Source organism: Rutilus rutilus (genome assembly GCF_951802725.1).
Source record: "Rutilus rutilus genome assembly, chromosome: 2".
Lineage (NCBI taxonomy): Eukaryota > Metazoa > Chordata > Actinopteri > Cypriniformes > Leuciscidae > Rutilus > Rutilus rutilus.
In genome coordinates this window covers 24,909,776-24,924,190 of record NC_140210.1, presented here as the reverse complement: position 1 = coordinate 24,924,190, position 14,415 = coordinate 24,909,776, and the positions used below count along the sequence as shown (strand labels likewise).

Below are 14,415 nucleotides of genomic sequence, written 5' to 3'. Positions count from 1 at the left end.
ATACAATTCTTTCATAAAAATGTATCTCACAGCCTCCCCGAGATAAACAATGTGCAGACATTCAAAGGTATTCCAAAAAACCAACCACCTACCCGCCCAGACGCCAGAAAAATCATAACTCTCGACATACATAGTTGGTATCTCCACTCTTCACGTAGGCCACTCAACAAATACTGCCTGCACACTTGACGCAATGTTCATCCTAGCCTTTACATTGAAGATAAGCATCACATTGATAATAATGGGAGCAGGTACCATGAGCACATACAACCTCCTAGACAATGTTCAGCAAATTATTTTATTTGCATGCTGTTGATTCAGCATTAAACATTCTGAGTTTTCTCCATTAGCACTCTCAAGTCTCTGATGTTACTGCGTTTGCCCCTTTCTCATTTCTTGGTTGACTAAGCAGCTCCTCTATTCGTTGAAGGTCATTATCAGTGTCCTGGTGTTTCTCACTCCTCATTTCTCCAATTAGATCATCTGTAAGCTTTAGACGAGCATTCCTGCAATGGAAATATCAGCTCAATTATCTTTTCAAAAGGATATGCGTCTCTTCAAAAAATCTGTGCATTTAAATATTCTCTTTTCTTGGTTGAACTAACCATTCAGTGACTCTCAGCTCATATAACTCTTGTCTTTCTCGTCGCCTCTTGTCACGCATAGTCTCGCCCCCCAGCTTCTGCAGACCCATGATTAAAACTCCAGCCGGCAACCTGTAACATCACATGTTCTTACAAATTCAATTAAGCAATATCACATGAGAAAGAGTGCTGCTATATTGAATATCAGCACAGATATAGAAACAAGGGGCACAGGACATCATGGCCATGCTGATATTCAGAACAACAGCATTATGTTCTCAATGATACTGCTATCATACAACAGTTTTATAAACAGTAAGTTATAATAGCATAATTAATATTTCAGACACAATATGGCCAGCCATTTTCTTATTGTTAAATCAATGTTAATCAATTTGTTGGTTTTATTGTTTAATCAAACAGTTTGTCCCTGCTACATAGAATGCCAATGCTTGATCCTGCTTTGACTTCTGGAAGTGTGATGAATTAGTTGATGAATTATGTAGTTGTTGTGGAGATAACTTTTTTCAACTTGTCTATTAGCATGTTCCATCATGATCATCTATAGAACTGTAGTTGGATGCCTACAGAACCAGAGAATATATGTTGCATAGAGATAAAACAGGTACTGTTGCTTAATTACCACTCTTAGTACATGTCTCTTATCTTTAAGAAAACATACACCGTTTAAAAAGTCAGTCACCTTACTGTATTGTGCATAATAAATGTGCGTTTATGAATTATGCAGACGGTGAGCATTTTCGGGATAAAACTAATGACATAGCTCTGGTCTCTGTGAAAATAGTCAGAGACAATGGTAACTTTAGCCACATTAGCCATACAGCATGCTAACAAGCACATTCAGAAATGCGATTTGGAAACATTCACAAAATATGAAGTGCGATACTTGTACTGTTTATGAAGTTTGAGCACAAACAGTGGGTATCGACCCATCTTTCAGAATCAACTTTTGAGCAAATCCAACGTTGAACTGACCCTTGTTTGCAAAGCAGTCTGGCGTGAAATAATTTGATCAAGCATATAAAACTTTACCTAATTTCTTTGGCACATTTCCCTCATAAATAAAATTCATCCACTGTGTCCTCAGTGGCTCAGATGCTGGGAGTCTATGGAGACTCATGTTCATTAGTACATTCAAAAACAGAAGATTTGTAATGTTTATCTGGCACAGACATTATATCAATAGGTGCTATAATGAGGATATAAACATGGCTGACTATAGCCATAGTCAATTGCATTATGTGCTCTAAAATGTTTCAACAAAGTGTTCGTGCTGCCTTTAAATTTTAAGTTTAGTCAACTTAAAATGTGAAGTTGAATTAAAGGGTTAGTTCACCCAAAAACGAAAATTCTGTCAGTAATTACTCACCCTCATGTTGTTCCAACCCCGTAAGACTTTCGTTCATCTTCGGAACACAAATTAAGATATTTTTGATTAAATCTGAGAGCTCGATCACTCCATAGGCTTCTAAGACACTATAACTTGCTGGCCCAGAAAATGTATTAAAGACATCGTTAATATAGTCCAAGTGACTCCAGTGGCTCAATCTTAAGTTTATAAAGCGACGAGAATACTTTTTGTGCGCAAAAACAAAAAAATAAGATTGAGCCACTTGGACTATATTAACGATGTCTTTAATACATTTTCTGGGCCAGCAAGTTATAGTGTCCATAAGCCTGTGGAGGAGTGAGACAGCTCTCAGATTTAATCAAAAATATCTTAATTTGTGTTCCGAAGATGAACGAAAGTCTTACGGGGTTGGAACAACATGAGGGTGAGTAATTACTGACAGAATTTTCATTTTTGGGTGAACTAACCCTTTAAGCGACAACTTGGATATTTGAGTTATCTTAAGTAAAATCCGGGAAAGTTATTTTGACCCTAATTTTTAGGTCGTGATAGCGGATCTGACAGTGAATCAAACCGCAATGACTCTTTCAGACTGTGAGAAAGAGCCAAATTCCAACTCCACACTCCAGACCCTTAATCAGACGATCTGTCATTTAAGACTAGTCAGTTAACCCAAGACTAATGGTTAAAAGGACGAGACATCGTGACTTGCATGAGGAAAACCACAAAGATAACCCCAGAGTTTGTTGGACCCCCAAGACAGATATAACACAGATCATCTTCTTAAAGACCTCGGTTTGACCTGAGCTCTTAAACCACAGGATTGAAATCCCAAAAAAAACAAAACATAAAATGCATCAAATCATTCCAAAACAATGCGAACTTATACAGGACAAGCATTTGTTACTGTTACTGTTACTTTTGATATGAAACAAAGTCTTAGGTTTCAAATTCTGTCTATTTTATCACAAAATTCAAACAATACATTTTGGCGCTCTTTATTGTAGAGATCACTGTAGCACCTCAGTTCAAGCTAAGTGGTGCGCAAGTAAACGCGATCATCCATTCGCTGCTACAGAACGAAATAAACACGAATGAACATGAACATGTTGAAAGATACAGTCCATCTTACCGAAATACGCGTCATGTCTCAATCAGTGTTTCAACCACAGAAAGACATCAATAAAACAGCTTAACACTTAACTCAGAAAAGCCATTCGTTAACCATTAACTTGAGCGCACTCACCACCAAGTGGGCAGGGGTGAGAATTACAGTTACATGTTAAAATATATCACCCTCAGTATAATCTGCCAAAATAACAGACGGCTTTTCAGATTCGGGAAAGGTAATACACCATGTGACTCAGATAACGTGTAATTTATGGTGAGAGGGGGAGAAACGTTTGCACTCTGGACCAACCTTTTGCGTTTAAAAGCATCAGACAAGTCAGAACAAGATTTGGGAGATTGTAATGGGAATTTTAATTTTCACACTCTAGGTGTGCTCCTGATTTTTCAATATAATGATTAATGTGAACACTGTGAGACAAAGGGGGAGACAGCTGTAAAGGGAACCTCTGACCCCTTGGGATCAGAGGTGGTCCCATTTGGGACTTCTGAGTTTGTAGGAATAAACTCAGCAGGATTAGGTCACTAGCAGAGAAACCTTCCCTTCTATAGATAAGAGCCGGCCTGTAAGAGACCTTGGAAAAGATATAAAGGCTCCTCTGCCCTCCCTCCCTTCGTCGCACTTGTTCCACAGACTGTACTAATGACTTCTGTGTGGCAACTGGGCCTTCTTGCAAGAATAAAATACTTTTTTAATGATCATTTGAATTTCAGAGTGTCTCTTACGCAGTTGATGATTGTTTAATGAAAAATTGCCACAACAATTTTGGTGTCAGAGTATTGGGATGAGTTTTCCTTGAGGGCTTTCCGGGTCTGATCAGCGGACGGTGGAGGGAAAACGCCCTGAAAGCAACAGGCTTCAGTCTCACCTCGAAAAATATTGAGAGAAGGAGAACCAGCCGCTTCAGACCCGGGGAGGACTTCCAGAGGGAACTCAAAAAAAGAACCCGAGTGGCGACAGAAAAATCTCTGGTAAGAGACAGTAAATTCATTTACTTTTGGGGATTTGAAAAGAATTTTTGTTTTTAAGAAATTATTTTGAAAAGAATTTTTGAAAAGAAAATGTCGTGATGGACCATAATGGCTGTATTTGAAAACTGAAACTAAAGCTGTGGTACGAGGGAAAAGGCTTTTAAGTAGGGGATGGAAATTGAGACCACAAAAGGTCAAGATATTGTCCGGACCGAAGCCAGTACTCGTATAGAAGATTAATTCAAGGCTGAAATAATTGATCAAGGGAAGGAAGTTTTTTAAAAGGGCAGGAAATTGAGACCTAACAGGTCGAGGAATTTCCAGGCCGAAACTGAATTCCAGAGAAAGATATTGAGAGTAAGCAGAAATTAATTTCAACCCTTCTGACTTTGGGTGAAAAGTTAAAGTGCGCTGAGAAAGCCACAGGCAGCAGTGAAAGAAACAAAACAGCCATCATGGGAGCATCCAACAGTAAATGTTGCACACCAGTGTACTGTGCAATGAAGAAAACTATGGGGAAAAGGGCATGTTAGACATAGGAAAGTTGTGCCTGTGCAAAACGTGTGTAAAAAACTGTGAAGCAATGGTTGAATGTTGGTTTGAATGAAACAGCAGAGATAAGTGGGACTGAGAAAATAATGATAACATTAAGTGAAACGACAAACTATAAATAAGCTGATAATTATGAGTCAATCTGATGAAGTTTCCAACCAGTGCTAATGAAATTGATGGCATTTAGTACAAATTTTATACTTTATGAAGAGTCCTGAAACAAACAGTGAGACAGAAGAGAGCAAACGCTGTAAGCAGCTGTGCTCTGAAGCTTTGACTTCAAAGAAATGTGAAGTTAAAAAACGAAAATGTTTAGTGAAAACCCCTTAGAATATGTTGAATGATTTTCTGTGCAGTTTATGAAAATGAATGTGCTGCCATTGATAATGATGAAGATTATGATTTGGCTATTGTGATTGAATCCGCCACTGGTGGACTGTAAAAGAATACAGAGAACTGCTTATCAGTGGCTCTGTTTACATTCCTGATCGGGACACACTGCTTCAAGGGTGTGCAGTAAGTTGGAGCTGTTTGAAAGCTCAATGATCAAACTATAGGCAAAGTGAGTGTTTTAATTGTGGTCAGCAGGGCCATTTAGCCGGTAATTGTAAATGGACACTCAGAAAAGAAAGTGATAACGTGAAAGTGTATTAATGTGGGTTTGAAAGTAGAACAGTATTTAAATGACGATAAAGTTTTCGTCTGAGAAAGAACTAGGAATGTGAACGCAGTGCTAAAGTAAGTGAAAAGAACGTGCAAGTAAATAAGGGAGAAAAGAAAGTTAAAGAAAAGTTGATAGATGGAAGTCGTAAGAAGATTGAAGGTTAAAAGAAGGTTGAAAGATTTAAGTCTTAAGGGAATCCTTTTGAAGGAAAGATCTATAATAATATTTTTTTATAAGTGAATTGGTGAATACAGGTTGATGTAAAATTACAGATGACTCCAACAAATGAGTTGCAAAATATTTTAAAAGTACCGGTAACTAAAAGGATGATAGTGAATGAAACGCTTTGATAAGGTTTTAGATGATATAGAATGTATTAGAATGTATCACAAGCAGAGAGGGCAGCCTCAAAGTTAGTGTGAATCCTAATTGCAGATTGATAAACTCCTAGAAAACAAAACATTGAAGTAATTGAGAACTTGACAACTAAAATTGAGATGAAATGTGATCAAATAAGTAAAAGCAGTATTACTGGATTAATAGTTGCTAAATGTAAAATGTGTAGAAAGGCATCTGATTAAACAAACAATTTGTTAATGTTTTGAACTTGGAGGAATAGTTGACCATGAAAGAACTAAGAGCTGATGTTTTGCTTTCAAAAGATAAGCTTGTGATTGGCTGAAACAGTTTGCTTATCTGAATCTGGTGTGTGCTGTGGCTGAAATGGCCAGTGCGACAGAGACACGATCTGAGAGGAAATTTGTAATGTCTAAATTCCCTGATGTGGGCAAAAGACAAATATAAAAATTGTGTTTATTTGAAAACGCATGTAATTTCTGGCAAAGATGCCTTACGCTGGAGTAGAGTTAAAAGATGGTAGATAAAGTTTGATTTTAGAAGTTTATGAGAGTGCACTGTACCAGTCCTGAATGCCTCAGAGTCTCTCTCATTCAAAGTCAGCTGAAGGCTGTTATCTGAGCCTGCGTCATAATATAGTAAGGCACAGTGTTTCAGTTGAAAAATCATAGACATGGAGATGTTAAAAGAAATAATGTTACAGGATTTTATACTTAGAGGGCATATGTTTTAAAAGTAAAACTGAATGACTTTAAAGAAGTCTTAAACAATAAAAGTGACGTTTTTGACTAGTTTAATTCAGGGCCAGTAAATTCTTTGTCTGATCTTAGCTTCCACCATGATACAGGGCCGATGGCTCCGGCTACAGATGTAACAGTACACTGAATAGATGAATGTGATTAAAGTTCACTGAGATTTTGCTGATTTGAAGATGTTTAATGGATTTTAGAGATTAAATCGTGTTGCTATTAACCTGTCTCCCTTAACACTATTAGGCAAGTCCGGGTGAGGTGACTCTTGAATGTGACTTTCCTGAGCTCCAGAAAACAGCTGAGTTCTGTTGAAGAAAACTGATTGCGTGATGATGAAAAAAAGAAAATGAAAATAACCGCGATGACCAGTATGCATGAGGTGTATATCCGATGACGGGTAAGATTCTCCAAAGGCTTTAAAAGGATGGACGCCCAAAGCAGGATTGCATCGCTGCTGGGCGCTTTGCCAAATAGAGAAGGCAGGTGTTTTTATATGTGAGAAAGGTATGAGAGTTGAACGCTGAAAGACTGCACTAGCCACCAGCATCAGCAGGTCACTGAGAGGGGAGATGCTGTGCCGACGAGTCATGGCAGTCTGACCCGCAAAATGTGAGTTCCTCTATACCACTCACCAGAAAACCGCGTTTCCATCACTGCAACGATGCCAGGGGACACACCCTGATGGAGATTAAAGATAAAGAGCTAACGGGAATGGGCTTTCAAGAGCCAGCTGAGACCATGAGGTGATTGTCATTATTTGTTGTGGAGACAGTAACAAAACTTAATTTATGTCAGGAACACGATGCTGGTTGCCTTATGGGCAAGGGAAAAATGATAGAAGTGTTGATATTGAAATAATATGCCTGTAAGATAGTTTTAACTCCTGAAGGTCATTAGACATGTTGGTGGCTAAAGATGAAGACAGCTTTTGTAGATTCAAGAAAAGTCTGAATAAAGGTTAATGGTCAAAGGTTATTGTAATGAATTTATTATTATGTTTTGTCTAAATTACAGTCTTAGGAGACGGTTGGAAAGATTAGTTGTGTATAGTGAGAGAGACTCTGAGTGGAGGAAGGGTACTCTGTCTGTCTTTCTGTTATCCTGCTAAAGCAAGCTGAAGCAAAATAATGATAATGAACCAAAACAACCCAGCTGACTTTTCTAAGAGAAAATGAATAATGAACAGATGTGCTTTGAAACTGGTTAAGAGACCATGTAAAATTAGAAGTTTAAAATCGTATTATAAACGTTAATCTTTTTAGGAAAAGATGTGAATATGAAAATATGAGTGATTTATAGTCAGGTATGTGTGTTTGAGGGTGAATGAACTAGGTCTTGGTAAGTGTTAGGTTATGGGAGCTATTCTGTCTGAATAGTGTCAATGTATGTGTCATTAACCTCTGGAACGAGAGTTTTATCATTACAGATGGGTTAAGGCAAATGACAAATTTGAAAGAAATTTGGTCATCAAGCTCTGTAGATTATTGTGAACAAAGGGAGGAGAATGTTGTTTGACTGATACTGACCAAGTCTGTACACCACGACCTGACCTGATAGAAACAATTGATGACTTTGACATTGGAAAATGTTTGTAGATGACTGACTTAAGAGACCAAATAACAGGCCTGAAAAGCAGTGAGACTCAGGGCCAGTGCCCTTCAAATTATTAGATAAGAAGAACTGATTGTGGCTTACGTAATGTTTTGTTTCAGAGGCAGAGAAAGATGTCTGGGGGGAAATTTGGCTGAAGGACAACATTTGGGTTAGTTGAAAACTTTGTTTACCCAAACACTGTTGTGCATCATGCATCAAAAGGGGGATGGTAACAATTGCCATACCAAGGGGTTCAAATTTGATGAATGCAATCGCACAGGTGGGACGATAAATGCTGGGAGGACACAGGGTTTAACTGGGTAAAAGCCCTGCAAGAAGTCGTTCTTCTCCCTAACAAAATTGCTGTCTGTAAGTGTGCTAAAAACAAGGACCGTTTCAACAGGGAACGCCAGGGCAGATGCGGCAGCGAAGGCCGCGGCAGCACAGCAGACAAAAGAAACTACGTACTTTACTATCTGACAATAACCTCGACATTTGTTTTTCTTTACAGAGCATGCAGACTTTTGATACAGGGCAGAATGAAAGGCCACACCTTGCGCAGCGCATAACTTAAAATTTTCCTTTTGCAGAATGTCAGGATGGATTGTGTCAAACAGAACTGATTCTGTTCCAAATGTATAAATATTGTTTTGTTGATTTGTTGCAAAGTTGATTCCACAGGTCACACCAAAAGGGACGACCGGCTAGACAAACGGTCGCTAACAAAATAGCTAGGGTCTGCATTCACAGGTGACAGCAGACAGCAAATGGTTGATTCCAGTGGAGGTGCAGTCGGGATCTGAGGGAAAATCCCGTAAGGATTGGTACGGAGAGGGTGACACCTGGGTCCACGCCTCTCACCTTAGACTACACCAACCAACCTCAGCAACCCCACGCGCCGACGCGGAGGGCAGTGAGGGATCAAGGACGTGCTAGCAAAGAGTCACCTTGGTGAAGACGGAATGTCCATGGGGCGAACGAGATGATCAACACACCTGGAGGAGGGTGTGGACCAACTAATGGTTTAAGTTTAGCAGAATAATTTGTTTTGTGACGATTTTGATGATTTTATTTGATTGAATCAAACTAGGGCTTAGTATTGATATAGATCTAATGATTTGATTGGTGCAAATGTTTTCAGGAAAAGTAGAAAATCTATTCAGTAATGTGGTAAAAAGGGGGGTGTTTTTCAATTTCTTATTTTCTTATTTTCTTACTTTCTAAATTCTTTCTTTCTAAGGACGATGATAATATGTAAAGAGGGTTAAAAACAGTAGCCATCCGTGTCACGAGGTGGCGTACAAGGACAGAGTTTGAAATGAGGGACTTTTATTTTACTTTTATCTTTTCCTAATGATGTTTTTCTTTCTAAATATAATCTATTCTATTTCTTGTTTATATTGAGGTGACTGAGGGTCCGACCTTGTGTTGGGGGTGCAATAACAGTGCTTATCCACCTAGCCCGGCTTTATATAAACCTTTACTTGCTTGCTATAAAATTAAGGGCCTATCCTTACAGAACAGCCTAAGCTTATTTCATTTTAATCTTTTTCTGTTCCTGCAAGTTTAAGAAGAGTGATCAGAGTTGTAGTATTAGTATGATGTGTTTTGATTGATCAGTTATCAATGAATGATAAAAAGGGGGAATTGTAATGGGAATTTTAATTTTCACACTCTAGGTGTGCTCCTGATTTTTCAATATAATGATTAATGTGAACACTGTGAGACAAAGGGGGAGACAGCTGTAAAGGGAACCTCTGACCCCTTGGGATCAGAGGTGGTCCCATTTGGGACTTCTGAGTTTGTAGGAATAAACTCAGCAGGATTAGGTCACTAGCAGAGAAACCTTCCCTTCTATAGATAAGAGCCGGCCTGTAAGAGACCTTGGAAAAGATATAAAGGCTCCTCTGCCCTCCCTCCCTTCGTCGCACTTGTTCCACAGACTGTACTAATGACTTCTGTGTGGCAACTGGGCCTTCTTGCAAGAATAAAATACTTTTTTAATGATCATTTGAATTTCAGAGTGTCTCTTACGCAGTTGATGATTGTTTAATGAAAAATTGCCACAACAGAGATGAAAACAGGTTAAGAACGAACAGCTTCATTCAAGCCATCTAACTACTCTAGTCTAATTTTTCTTGCGTTTACTTTGTTTTCTTTTCCTTTCTGCTGTTATAAGTTAAGGTTTACCACAAAGTTATTCAACGACTACATAGTCTATACTACTATATCAACCAAAGCTTCAACTTCAGCCATGAGAGAGACTCCATTCATCCACCAACACACCAACATGATTGGCCACCCAAGAACGTCATTCCAGACACGATGAGACCACTAGCCAAGTGCATATAAGTGCATATATTGCAAGAAACTTGGGATCTCATCATTTCACTCTTTTGAAACTCATTCTTTCCTCACTTTCTTTCTTTCTGCAACTCGTGTGAATGTGTGTGTGCACGTGTTTGTGTTAGATATTAGTTTGATGTGTTAGAATAATCAAAGTCTCGTTTGTATTTAAAGAGAAGTGTCTTGTGCTTACGAATTTAATGTCTTAAAGTGCAGATCTAGTTACCATGCTAATAAATAGTGTTTTCACTATAGTTTGGATATAAATATCTGCAACAGAGTTGATAGTTAACCCGTTTAATTGAACGCTGGACGACTCATTTGTTTGGTCGTAAATTAAGTGATTTCTTCAAAATTCACTATAAATGAACTAATAATTCCCTTTGAGCTTAATATACCTGTTTCCCTTACACAGCATATCAATTCGGAATAGGCTATTGTTGCTCCCATTTAAAAAATAATAATCTCACCAAGCATTCTTTTAAATTTACAATAGTAGCTATTGTAAAATAATAGCTACAACTGCACCCGTTTCTGAATATTTCTTGATGATTTCTTTATAATTAAAAAAAATTACACTTGTTAATAAAAAAATAATCTGATGTATGCAATAATATATAATAAAGTTTTGTTTCAAAATGGATGAGGAAAATATAGTGCCTTGAAAATCTGCAGCTCGTCAAAAATAAAAACGGGACATCGTAAAATGACGCATAGGCTGGAAGTACCAAGTGCTGAGCTGAGCTAAAAAGTCAAAGCATGTTTCCAGTATACTTAATATGTTTCTACTGTTTTGGTTAACACATTATAAACATTTACTTTGCACAAAACCTTGGCAAAAATTTACGTCAAGATCAACTTGACTATTTATATCAATTTCCTGAAAATATAATGCATTATTGATAAAACGAACACATGTTTAGTTTGACAGTTTTGCAATCCATTCATTGTTTCCAATCTTTAAAATAATACAGTGATAAGACTGTAATTGTGTGATAAACATGTTTCCAATATGTTTTATATTGTTACACTTTCTGATGTTTAACAAAATACTTAAGAAACATGTATTTCATTCCTCTGAAATTACACAAATATGCTCAGTAACATCAGCTCATTGGTTCTCAGTATGTCAAATGTGTCCAAAAGAAAATTTGCAGTTACAATTCTTTTTTGAACTCTTTTTTTAACTCTCAGTTCAGTGTACTGGTGATTCGATAACTGTTGACTCAAGAAACTGCTGTAGCAGTATTTGTACGTTCGGTAGTACACGCATGCTCAGTATCAGTTCTCTCAGCACAGCATGTCTTAGTTTAGTGAACTGTTTGAGTTACTGGAGTGACATATACTCCATGATATTGGTTTATTTTGAGTCGGAGGGACTGTCAGGTATTTCCAAAAGTGATTACTTTAGAAAATTGTGGATCAGCGCTAACGAGACGTGAACTGTTTTGAACAATTCAATCCTATTTGGTGAACTGGTTAAACCGGTTCACTCAAAATATCCAGTTCAAAAGAACGATGCACCAAAGATTACTGTACCAATCTTTTTTATGGATTCAAAATGTTTGCATACAGGACAAATGAGCTGCCCTGTGTCCAAAACCATGGCCTTCGTGCTTCGTCACATAAAGGCAGTTAACTTGCAGTCCTGTCAGACAAGCTGTTCCACTTTGCCGTAAATAGTAAACAGGTGAATGTATGGAAACGGCTCAAGGGCAGATTTCTTTAGTGATACAACAAAACGTATGCGACAATGCATTTTTTTTTTTTTTAGGGATGACATCATTACACACCATTTAATCTGTAAAATGCCAAATGAATGGAAACAGGCTGGAGACAGCAAATTTCTCAATCTGTTTTTTACGCATATTCACTTTGTCGACAACAAAAAGTGGATGGAAACTTGGTTTATGCGGCTCACTCAGGACGGAATCTATGCTATTAGGGCAGGTTGTCATCTGTCATGGGCGGGGCTTGCACCTACTGTGACATCCCAGTAGGGGCAAATCTTGAACAGCGTATTTTCAGACACTGCTTCTGATTTATCGGGATTATTAAAAAAAGGCTGGTTATTAAAGGCATTATAGGCTGGTTGTTTACACACACTGTGGACATACTTCAGTGCTCAAACACCATGTAAAAGTTAATTTTGCATAATAGGTCCCCTTTAACAAACTAGCATTTACTATACACCAAGAAAGGAGTTTGACCAAAGATACTAGGTCTACTCTTACAAGGGTTATTATAGTTTTTCTTTATTTTAATTTAGTTATTCCTATTTTATGTCTTTTCAAGCTACACTTTCATTACTTTTTTTTCTCTCTTCAGTTTTCTAGTTTTACTACTACTACTTTTCATTTAGTTTTAATAAATGAATAATTTAATAATTTAGTTTTTCATTTTGATTTTAGTATTTAGTATTTAAGGGCTGTCAGTTATTGTGCAGCCCTTTTGTGTACAAGTTATTGTGATAACTGCTTGGTATTATTTAAACATTTAACAGCATTAATTGTCTGCACACAGTCTAGTGTTTTTCATGTTTAATGCAGGTGGGTTGTAAAGCTTTTTGGGTTTTATAATACACCATGTATCCAAAATTAAAATAAAAAATTAAATAAAAAAGAGAATGTCTGGCCATTCATTTTATTTTATTTTAGTTCATTTTGGAGTTGTATTTTTAAATGTATGTTTTCATTTAGTTTTAGTGAGCATGTTAGTGTCTTTAACTTCACACTATGTAGAGCATGCTGATCTATGTATGTGCCTTTTTCAATTTGCTGCCCATTTTGTTGCACCTGACTGAGGCGTTTAAGTCTGTCTGCAGGCTCACTGTGCACCAGGTGTGTGCTAAGCAGCTGTGTGAAACTCTTCTAACTTAAGAATATCTAGGCTAACAAAGGGAAACGGGGAACAAGAAAGAGTGAAATAGAACTAATGAACTTAAAACAAAAAGAAAAACAGGAAAATTGCATAGATAAATAAATAAATAAAAATGCAGCCCAGCTTGATAGTTCTTCAGATCACAGACCTCTGTTTAGCATATGGGTACCTCTGGCAATGCAAAATGAAGAATGAAAAGAGGAAGACTGGAGGAAAAGAGCAAAAGGGGGGGAGGGAGTTATTTTGGCTGGGGATGCAGATTCAAGAGAGAGGATTACAGGGGAGGCCACAGCTGACTGACAGAATGTCCTCAAGAGAGGGGGACTGGATGGGGATATAGATGGGTACTGTAAGGGGGCAGAGAGGGCAGTGTTGCTGCAGGGCAGACATATCTCCCCAAAGAGTGACAGCACTGATACTGACTGACTGCCTGACTGACACACACACACACACACGTTGGGTTTTCATGTTTTATGGAGGCATACCATAGACAATGATTGTTATACTGAACAAACAATATAATCTATCCCCAAACCCTAAACCTACCCACCATAGACAACTTTCTGCATAAAAAAAAAAAAAAAAAAAAAAAGAAATATAATTTTATTAAAAAAATACTTATTTGATCATTAACTTTCTTATTTCTTATTTTATTTCTTTACTCAATAATTTGCTTATTTAGTTACTTTGTTTTATATATGATAATCTTTTTCTATTTTGATAGCAAAGGTGGAGTGTTTATTAATAAATCAGGTTATTTCCCGTATAGTGAGGTCAGATAAATCCCATCACACAATGTGCGCCCACTTCAGGCGTATTTGTTTCGCAAAGTGCGCATAAAACCATGGCGAGGTATGTACGAACGGGACACACCGAGATGAAAGCGCAGATTGCCTGTCGAGGGAACTGAAAATGGCTAAATGCGCTTTTCATGTCATGCATATGCATTCATGGGATGGTCAAGGGGAAAGTGTAGTGGAAGCGTAAACTGCGCCTAATTATGTATTCCGCGTTATGTACAGAAAAAGCCGGTGAAAGCACGCCTATATTGAGCTGAAAATTCTCCGCCTCTTAAAAGCAGGTGTAACTTAGGAAGCGGGTTTCTGGCATATGCCTCCTGGTGAAATGGCAATCCGAGCAAGACGAAGATATAGGCTAAGGAGACGAGCTGAAAAGATTTTTGCCACAAGAATCACACTTTTTCAGTTGAGTGAA

The 14,415-nt window shown here is 37.7% G+C and overlaps 1 protein-coding gene across 1 annotated transcript in view; it reads right to left on the bottom strand.

The window, feature by feature from the left end:
• Positions 1–284: 284 nt before the first annotated feature.
• timmdc1 (translocase of inner mitochondrial membrane domain containing 1) overlaps positions 285–14,415 on the bottom strand; it is a 62,773-nt gene continuing 48,642 nt past the window's right edge. The window contains exons 7-8 of the mRNA XM_084396005.1: positions 606–716; positions 285–506 (exon numbers count right to left, since the gene is read on the bottom strand). Coding sequence (XP_084252131.1) covers positions 356–506; positions 606–716 — 262 coding nt within the window. The 3' untranslated portion in view covers positions 285–355. The remainder of the gene's footprint in view (positions 507–605; positions 717–14,415) is intronic.